Genomic DNA, 10,208 nt, shown 5'->3' with positions numbered 1-10,208 from the left:
CACACACACACACACACACACACACACACACACACACACACACACACACACACACACACACACACACACACACACACACACACACACACACACACACCTCCCATCTCCTCAATCGCTAACAATCACCTAAACACACTGACTGAGACTAAACAGTGCAAATGACCACACACAGACACACACTTAGAGACATGGAAACTCCAACTTATATTAATCCTTCTCTCTGTTTGTTCTGTTTGTCCCATGCAGGCCACTGTCCTGGTCATCATGTCTCAGTGTATGCCCTCTAACCTATGTGTGCTAATGCTGCTGCTGACCCTGCTGCTGCTGTCACCATTCAACTTCAGCTACGAGGGGCTCAGCACAGGACCTGGCTGCCATCTATACCGTCAGTCTAACACACACAGACATATACAGATACACACACATAATGTGCAAATATATACTCTGACACACACACACACACACACGCACGCACACACACACACACACACGCACGCACGCACGCACGCACACACACACACACACACACACACACACACACACACACAGACACACACACACACACACACACACACACACACACACACACACACACACACACACACACACACACACACACACACACACACACACACACACACAAACACACACACGATGTTCAGATACACGCAAACACACACAATGTACTGTTACACACACACTCTTTACAGATAAATACACTCGTGCTGAGTGATTATTGCTTTTTGAGGTGGTTTTGGTTCATTTAATAAAAATAAATCAGAGTTGAATGCTGTAACAACACAGAAAAAACACTATTAATTAAAGTCCCATGATGGTAGTGGCTGCCCATTACTGCTTGTAAACCATAATTTATTCACGTAACTTTACTTTAATAAAATATTTACATTTGTTTTATTTGATGACTTTAATTATTTCATTCCAAGACATCATTTCATCTCTATCGAGCTGTTGCTTGTGCTGTCTGACAAAATCACTATTTCGCAGTTCTTCATAGTAAATAAGGCATTATTTTATTACTGCTGAATACAGCTATCAATCATGTAGACCACGTACAGTTGAAGTCGGATTTTAACATACACTTAGGTTGGAGTCATTAAAACTGGTTTTTCAACCACTGTACAACTTTCTTGTGAACAAATAGTTTTGGCAAGTCGTTTAGGACATCTACTTTGTGCATGACACAAGGAATTTTTCCAACAATTGTTTACAGACAGATTAGTTCACTTATAATTCAAGGTATCACAATTCCAGTGGGTCAGAAGTTTACATACACTAAGTTGACTGTGCCTTTAAATAGCTTGGAAAATTCCAGAAAATGATGTCATGGCTTTAGAAGCTTCCGATAGGCCAATTGACATCATTTAAGTCAATTGGGGGTGTACCTGTGGATGTATTTCAAGGCCTACCTTCAAACTCAGTGCCTCTTTGCTTGACATCATGGGAAAATCAAAAGAAATCAACCAAGACCTCAGAAAAAAAATTGTGCCTCCATAAGTCTGGTTCCTCCTTGGGAGCAATTTCCAAACGCCTGAAGGTATCACATTCATCTGTACAAACAATAGTACGCAAGAATCAACACCATGGGACCACGCAGCCGTCATACTGCTCAGGAAGGAGATGCGCTCTGTCTCCTAGAGATGAACGTACTTTGGTGTGAAAAGTACAAATCAATCCCAGAACAACAGCAAAGAATCTTGTGAAAATGCTGGAGGAAAAGTATCCATATCCACAGTAAAACGAGTCCTATATTGACATAACCTGAAAGGCCGCTCAACAAGGAAGAAGCCACTGCTCCAAAACCGCCATAAAAAAAGTCAGACTACGGTTTGCAACTGCATATGGGGACAAAGAGCGTACTTTTTGGAGAAATGTCCTCTGGTCTGATGAAACAAAAATAGGACTGTTTGGTCATAATGACCATCGTTATGTTTGGAGGAAAAAGGGGGAGGCTTGCAAGCCGAAGAACGCCATCCCAACCGTGAAGCACGGGGGTGGCAGCATCATGTTGTGGGGGTGCTTTGCTGCAAGAGGGACTGGTGCACTTCACAAAATAGATGGCATCATGAGGCAGGATAATTATGTGGATATATTGAAGCAACATCTCAAGACATCTGTCAGGACGGTAAAGCTTGGTCGCAAATGGGTCTTCCAAATGAACATTGACCCCAAGCATACTTCCAAAGTTGTGGCAAAATGGCTTCAGGACAACAAAGTCAAGGTATTGGTGTGGCCATCACAAATCCCTGACCTCAATCCTATAGAACATTTGTGGGCAGAACTTAAAAGGTGTGTGCGAGCAAGGAGGCCTACAAACTTGACTGTCAGGAGGAATGGGCCAAAATTCACCCAACTTATTGTGGGAAGCCTGTGGAAGGCTACCTGAAACGTTTGACCCAAGTTAAACAATTTAAATGCAATGCTATCAAATACTTGTTGAGTATATTTTAAATTCTGACCCACTGGAAATGTGATTAAAGAAATAAAGCTGAAATAAATAATTCTCTCTACTATTATTCTGACATTTCACATTCTAGGATTAAATGTCAGGAATTGTGGAAAAACTAAGTTTAAAGGTATTTGGCTAAGGTGTATGTAAACTTCTGACTTCAACTGTAGTTTCAGGTAGGGACACCTCACCAAGCAACAGCTGATGTCTTTATCCCCTCACTATTGTGCATTCTTCTGTCTCTTCCCATTAAAAGAAACACAGACTGGACAAGAAGATGCGCAATGGATTATGGTCATTGTAGTTAGTTTCGCACATAAACTGTGATAATTATGTTGAATATTGGCCTGTTGGAAACAACAACTCCCTACTACATTGTCACAGTTCTGGCTGGATCTAATTTATCTCTAGAGAATCTGCAATGTGTGCATTGAGCTCACAGAAAAAAATTGAATTCAAATAATTTATAATTATGTCGGTCAATTACTTGTTTAAATTAATTGTTCTCCTCTTTCCTCTCCACTCCTGCAGCATTTAACGTGACCATCCGTAGTGACCGGCGTGGGACATGTAAGGGAACCCATGTTGTGTATGCCTGTGTTGGATACTGTGAGTCCAGTGCCTTTCCCTCACGCTACTCTGTCCTGGTGGCATCTAACTTCACTCACAACATCACCTCAGCGTCAAGATGTTGTACCATCAGCAAGGATGCAAAGGTAAAGTATGGAGACAGAGACAGAGACACACACAACATTATCTCAGCCTTGAAATACTGCACTATCAGCAAAGACACAAAGGTAGAGTATACACACACACACACACGTAGGGTAAGGGTATGTCATCCTGATTACCTGTTTGGTTGGAACATTGTCACTTGACATGTCTGAAAATGTAAAACGTGATATAAAATATTTAAATTGTATTAATTTTCCTAAGATCAAAGTTCGTCTGAACTGCCCTCGTGCTCGTCATCACAACGACATTGAGATCCTGACGGCGCGGGCCTGTCACTGCGACATGTGTCGCAAGTCACACTACTGAGATGCCACTGTCGCCGCGGGAACATGCACAAACTGTATCATGAGGACTGGGATAAGAAGGAGTCCCAAGGAGAGCAATCTGTCAATCAAATGTACTGTATATGAGAGAGAGAGAGGTTTGTGCATGCCTAGAATGGAATGGTGGAGCAGGGAAAAAAGACTTGAGAAACACTTTTTATAACGTTGCTTTATTTAAGAATTGTTGGTTTAAACATTGGTTTAAGACAGAAGAAGACCGTTTGTGACCCTGTATGAGTTAACACCCTATTTTCTTTGTAGTGCACTACTTTTGACCAGGGTTCATAGCGCTCTGGTCAGAAGTACTGCACTATAATAGGGAATAGGGTGCCATTTGGGATGCATTCGTAGGCACTGGCAGCCAGTCAAACCACTATAGATAATACAATAATTAACTCTACATAGATCTGCTATACAGCCCCTACCATAGAACTAGAATGAGTAGAACTAGAATCCAACTTTCAAATCAATGGGTGGACTGGCAGCCAATTTGAGTGTTTACCAATCAAGTTGCCATGGTCAGAAGTTCCAATTCTGGTCTATTAATTCTATGGCCACTACACAGCCAGACATTAAGAGACAAAAGAATGTACATGAAACTGTATTTATTTTAATGAGCTTGAACAACTGATGTTTTGTAAATAAGTGACAAGAAAGAATGTTGGAAGTGTTGAGGAAATAAACATTTAAAAGATTACAACATATCTTTAAATAAGTTTTCTGTGTGACAACACTACAGTGGTATACATACAGCAATATGAAACCCTCTTGGTCTTACACACACACACACACACACACACACACACACACACACACACACACACACACACACACACACACACACACACACACACACACACACACACACACACACACACACACACACACACACCTCCCATCTCCTCAATCGCTCTCTCTCTCACAAACACACACATTTGTTCAAGGAAGTGTCCAGGTGTGTGCATGTGTTTGTTGTCCTGTTTACCTATCTCCCAGGTGTTGCAGCAGACAAAATGCCAATTAGCAAAGAAAAAACAGAATTGGTCTGCCTGTGTAAATGTAGCCAGAGAGAGTTAGCGGGGCAACAAAATCCTGAGACAGAGACAGAGAGAGATGAATAGAGAGAGAAGTGATGAGAATGGTTTGATGGCTCAATACATTTGAACTCATACATCAAATTTACATCTGGTTTACATCTGGTCCACAACATTTTTGTAATAATTTATGTTAACTTTCACATAAGTTACTATCAGTTTAACTTTGCTTCATATAAGACAGGTAAGTCAAACTATTGAAGGCTCTTCTGTTCTTACACTACAAACATATAGAATCTCCCCAAGCGTACGTCATGATTCCTGCACGGCCGATCAAGAGATCTCTGTGCAGAGCCTGAGCAACTAGACAAGTACAGTGATACGTTCTTGTCATGATAAAGGAAATAAAATGTCCATACATACAATATACAACGTTTTTATTTTTATTGAAATTGTAAACTGATTTCTAAACATTTACATCAATGATGTAGATGTGTTATTAGAGCTATGCTGCATTCTACAATCTACTGGTTCCTATCATTGTCCTATCAACAGAATCAAAGGTCTGTTTTGTTCACGTACAGAAATGTACCTGAAAACATTTCTAATGGCAACAGCAAGGCTGATGGTCCTCATGCGCTCAAATTACCTGGAGTGACGCACGCAGTGCCAATAAACATCATTGTCATGAGCCATGCCCGTTAACTACAAAAAAAGAAAAGGATTTAACTATTTTAAAGGAGCAACAAATAATTTAACATTTCACAAATATTGTCAAAATAAAGAACCACCAACAACGAAAGTAGACGATACAAATCTGTTTGGTAGGCTACGTAAAGACTAGTTTAATTATAAAAACAACGGTTGGGCAACTTCTCCACTGTCTGAATATGGCCTATCTCAGAACAAATGTTTGGAATTTGCTTTTAGTCCAGTTAAATTGTACTGACACTCTGACATCATAGCAATTATAACGAAATGCCCTTAAAACTTGGCGACTCCTCTGGGGGGGGGGGTAGGTAAAAACATCTCCACCCCGCTGATCCTCAACACTGGGGCCCCACAAGGGTACATACTGAGCCCTCTCCTGTACTCCCTGTTCACCCACGACTGCGTGGGCATGCACGCCTCCAACTCAATCATCAAGTTTGCGGACGACACTACAGTGATAGGCTTGATTACCAACAACGACGAGACGGCCTACAGGGAGGAGGTGAGGGCCCTCGGAGTGTGGTGTCAGGAAAATAACCTCACACTCACACTCAACGTCAACAAAACAAAAGAGATGATCGTGGACTTCAGGAAAGAGCAGAGGGAGCACCCCCCTATCCACATCGATGGGACAGTAGTGGACCCACACAGACAGCGTTGTGAATAAGGCTTCGGCAGCGCCTCTTCAACCTCAGGAGGTTGAAGAAATTCGGCTTGTCACCAAAAGCACTCACAAACATCTACAGATGCACAATCGAGAGCATCCTGCCGGGCTGTATCACCGCATCACCGGCAAACTACCTGCCCTTCAGGACACCTACACCACCCGATGTCACAGGAAGGCCATAAAGATCATCAAGGTCAACAACCACCCGAGTCACTGCCTGTTCAACCCGCTATCATCCAGAAGGCGAGGTCAGTACAGGTGCATCAAAGCAGGGACCGAGAGATGGAAAAACAGCTTCTATCTCAAGGTCATCAGACTGTTAAACAGCCACCACTAACATTGAGTGGCTGCTGCCAACATACTGACTCAACTCCAGCAACTATAATAATGGAAATGTATGGAAATGTATGCAAAAAATGTATCACTAGTGTCACGCCCTGGTCAAAGTATTTTGTGTTTATCTTTATGTATTTGGTCAGGCCAGGGTGTGGCATGGGGTTTTTGTATTGGGGTGTGTTTTGTCTTGGGGTTTTGGTGTTAGTATTGGGATTGTAGCGTAGGTGGTTATCTAGCTAAGTCTATGGCTGTCTGGAGTGGTTCTCAATTAGAGGCAGGTGTTTATCGTTGTCTCTGATTGGGAACCATATTTAGGCAGCCATATTCTTTGAGTTTGTGGTGGGTGATTGTCCTATCTGTCCTATGTGTACTCTCTGTTAGTTTGCACAAGTATAGGCTGTTTTCGGTTTTCGTTTATTGTTTTGTAGTGTTCGTGTTTAGTCGTGTTTACGTTTTGTTTAAATAAATATGGATCGCAATCGACACGCTGCAGTTTGGTCCGACTCTCCTTCATCACAACTAGAAAGCCGTAACAGAATCACCCACCAACGGACCAAGCGGCGTGTCAACAGGCAGGAGCAGCCAAAAAAGGAGATGCTCAACAAGGATTTCTGGTCATGGGAGGAAATCCTCGACGGGAGAGGACCCTGGGCTAAACCAGGGGAGTGTAGCCGCCCAAAGGAGCAGCAGGAACAGAGGCAACAGAGGCAGCAGCAGCAGGAGCAGCAGCTGCAGTTGGAGAGGCTGCACTACCTGGAGAAATGGACATGGGAGGACGAACTGGACGGTAAAGGACCCTGGGATCAGCCTGGAGATTATTGTCGCCCCAAAGCCGAGCTGGAGGCAGCAAAAGAAGAGGCGGCATTATGAGGAGCTAGCACGGCAGAGCGGATGGAAGCCCGAGAGTCAGCCCCAAAAATTTCTTGGGGGGGGGGGGCTCACAGGGAGTATGGCTATGCCAGGTAGGAGACCTGCGCAAGCTCCCTGTGCTTACCGGGGGGCTGGAGAGACCGGGCAGGCACCGTGTTATGCTGTGGAGCGCAAGGTGTCTCCAGTGTGGGTGCACAGCCCGGTTCGGTATATTCCAGCTCCGCGTATCGGCCGGGCTAGATTGAGCGTCGAGCCAAATGCCATGAAGCCAGCTCTACGCGTCTGGTCCCCAGTGCGTCTCCTTGGACCGGCTTACATGGCACCAGCCTTGCGCTCGGTGTATCCGGTTCGCCTGCATAGCCCAGTGCGGGCTATTCCACCTCGCCGCACTGGCAGGGCAACCGAGAGCATTCAACCAGGTAAGGTTGGGCAGGCTCAAGAGCTCCAGTGTGCCTGCACGGCCCGGTCTATCCGTCACCACCTCCACGCACCAGTCCTCCGGTGGCAGCTCCCCGCACCAGGCTGTCTCTCCGGCCCATCCTTACGGGGGCTCCCTCTTCTCCAGCGCAGCCAGAGCCTTCCTCCTCTCCTGCGCTGCCGGAGTCTCCCTCCTCTCCAGCGCTGTCAGAGTCTTTCTCCTCTACAGCACTGCTGGAGTCTCCTGCCTGTTCAGCGCAGCCAGAGCTGTCAGTCTACATGAAGCAGCCCGAGCTGTCAGTCTGCATGAAGCAGCCAGTCTACATGGAGCAGCCAGAGCTGTCAGTCTGCATGGAGCAGCCAGAGCTGTCAGTCTACATGAAGCAGCCCGAGCTGCCAGTCTGCATGAAGCAGCCAGTCTACATGGAGCAGCCAGAGCTGTCAGTCTGCATGAAGCAGCCAGAGCTGTCAGTCTGCATAGAGCAGCCAGAGCTGCCAGTCTGCAAGGAGCTGCCAGTCTGCAAGGAGCTGCCAGTCTGCAAGGAGCTGCCAGTCTGCAAGGAGCTGCCAGTCTGCAAGGAGCTGTCAGTCTGTAAGGAGCTGCCAGTCTGCAAGGAGCTGCCAGTCAGCACGGAGCCGCCAGAGATGTCAGTCTGTAAGAAGCCGCCAGAGCTGTCAGCCTATATGGAGCAGCTAGTGCCGCCAGTCTGCCCAGCGTCGCCAGTCTGCCCAGCGTCGCCAGTCTGCCCAGCGTCATCAGTCTGCCCAGCATCGCCAGTCTGCCCAGCACCGCCAGTCTGCCCAGCGTCGCCAGTCAACCAGACTCTTCCAGATCTGCCAGTCAACCAGACTCTTCCAGATCTGCCAGTCAACCAGACTCTTCCAGATCTGCCAGTCAACCAGACTCTTCCAGATCTGCCAGTCAACCAGACTCTTCCAGATCTGCCAGTCAACCAGACTCTTCCAGATCTGCCAGTCAACCAGACTCTTCCAGATCTGCCAGTCAACCAGACTCTTCCAGATCTGCCAGTCAACCAGATCTGCCAGTCAACCAGACTCTTCCAGATCTGCCAGTCAACCAGACTCTTCCAGATCTGCCAGTCAACCAGACTCTTCCAGATCTGCCAGTCAACCAGACTCTTCCAGATCTGCCAGTCAACCAGACTCTTCCAGATCTGCCAGTCAGCCAGGATCTGCTGAAACCACCAGCCAGCCAGGATCTGGTGGATCTATCTACCTGCCTGAGCTTCCTCTCACTCCTGAGCTTCCTCTCACTCCTGAGCTTCCTCTCACTCCCGAGCTTCCCCTCACTCCCGAGCTTCCCCTCAGTCCCGAGCTTCCCCTCAGTCCCGAGCTTCCCCTCAGTCCCGAGCTTCCCCTCAGTCCCGAGCTGTCCTTCAGTCCCGATCTGCTCCTCAGTCCAGTGGGGTTCTGGGTGAGGACTACTAGGCCATGGTCGGCGGCGAGGGTGGACTATCCAGGGACGAAAGGAGAGGGGACTAAGACATTAATTGAGTGGGGTCCACGTCCCGCACCGGAGCCGCCACCATGGACAGACGCCCACCCGGACCCTCCCTATTGTTTTGAGGTGCGTTCGGGAGTCCGGCACCTTAGGGAGGGGGTTCTGTCACGCCCTGGTCAAAGTATTTTGTGTTTATCTTTATGTATTTGGTCAGGCCAGGGTGTGGCATGGGGTTTTTGTATTGGGGTCTGTTTTGTCTTGGGGTTTTGGTGTTAGTATTGGGATTGTAGTGTAGGTGGTTATCTAGCTAAGTCTATGGCTGTCTGGAGTGGTTCTCAATTAGAGGCAGGTGTTTATCGTTGTCTCTGATTGGGAACCATATTTAGGCAGCCATATTCTTTGAGTTTGTGGTGGGTGATTGTCCTATGTGTACTCTCTGTTAGTTTGCACAAGTATAGGCTGTTTTCATTTATTGTTTTGTAGTGTTCGTGTTTAGTCGTGTTTACGTTTTGTTTAAATAAATATGGATCGCAATCGACACGCTGCAGTTTGGTCCGACTCTCCTTCATCACAACTAGAAAGCCGTAACAACTAGCCACTTTAAACAATGCCACTTAATATAATGTTTACATACCATACAATACTCATCTCATATGTATATGTATATACTGTACTCTATATCATCTACTGCATCTTGTCATCTTTATGTAATACATGTATCACTAAGCCACTTTAAACTATGCCACTTTTATGTTTACGTACCCTACATTACTCATCTCATATGTATATACTGTACTCAATACCATCTACTGCATCTTGCCTATGCCTTTCTGTACCATCACTCATTCATATGTCTTTATGTACATATTCTTTATCCCTTTACACTTGTGTGTGTATAAGGTAGTAGTTGTGGAATTGTTAGCTAGATTACTCGTTGGTTATTACTGCATTGTCGGAACTAGAAGCACAAGCATTTCGCTACACTCGCATTAACATCTGCTAACCATGTGTATGTGACAAATCAAATTTGATTTGAGAGATGGAGAAATTAGTGAAGGATGAGAGGGAGCGAGTGAGAGGCAGAGAAAGGTAGTGTGTGTGTGTGTGTTTAATCATGAATTGTATTGCAAAATGTAGATTTCCGCCTAAATAGAAGTCATGAGATGGCACTAAATAATAACTAGTA

At 45.6% G+C, this 10,208-nt stretch overlaps 1 protein-coding gene across 1 annotated transcript; it reads left to right on the top strand.

Annotated features, from left to right (window-relative positions):
• Nucleotides 1-264: 264 nt before the first annotated feature.
• On the top strand, nt 265-3,508 carry LOC109896338 (glycoprotein hormone subunit alpha 2). The gene is made up of 3 exons (XM_031831367.1): nt 265-385; nt 2,999-3,183; nt 3,404-3,508. The coding sequence occupies exons 1-3, from the start codon at nt 265-267 to the stop codon at nt 3,506-3,508; spliced, it is 411 nt and encodes a 136-aa protein (XP_031687227.1).
• Nucleotides 3,509-10,208: the final 6,700 nt, after the last annotated feature.

This window comes from Oncorhynchus kisutch, linkage group LG9 (assembly GCF_002021735.2).
Source record: "Oncorhynchus kisutch isolate 150728-3 linkage group LG9, Okis_V2, whole genome shotgun sequence".
NCBI classification, from domain to species: domain Eukaryota; kingdom Metazoa; phylum Chordata; class Actinopteri; order Salmoniformes; family Salmonidae; genus Oncorhynchus; species Oncorhynchus kisutch.
The sequence above is the reverse complement of the archived record's forward strand: the minus strand, read 5'-3'. Positions and strand labels throughout refer to the sequence as shown.

Excerpts from the sequence above, each read along its gene's own strand:
- LOC109896338 (XM_031831367.1), top strand. The coding sequence starts at position 265 with ATGTCTCAGTGTATGCCCTCTAACCTATGTGTGCTAATGCTGCTGCTG. Across the intron at positions 386-2,998 it reads ACCTGGCTGCCATCTATACC|CATTTAACGTGACCATCCGT; the intron begins GTCAGTCTAACA and ends CCACTCCTGCAG. Across the intron at positions 3,184-3,403 it reads CCATCAGCAAGGATGCAAAG|ATCAAAGTTCGTCTGAACTG; the intron begins GTAAAGTATGGA and ends AATTTTCCTAAG.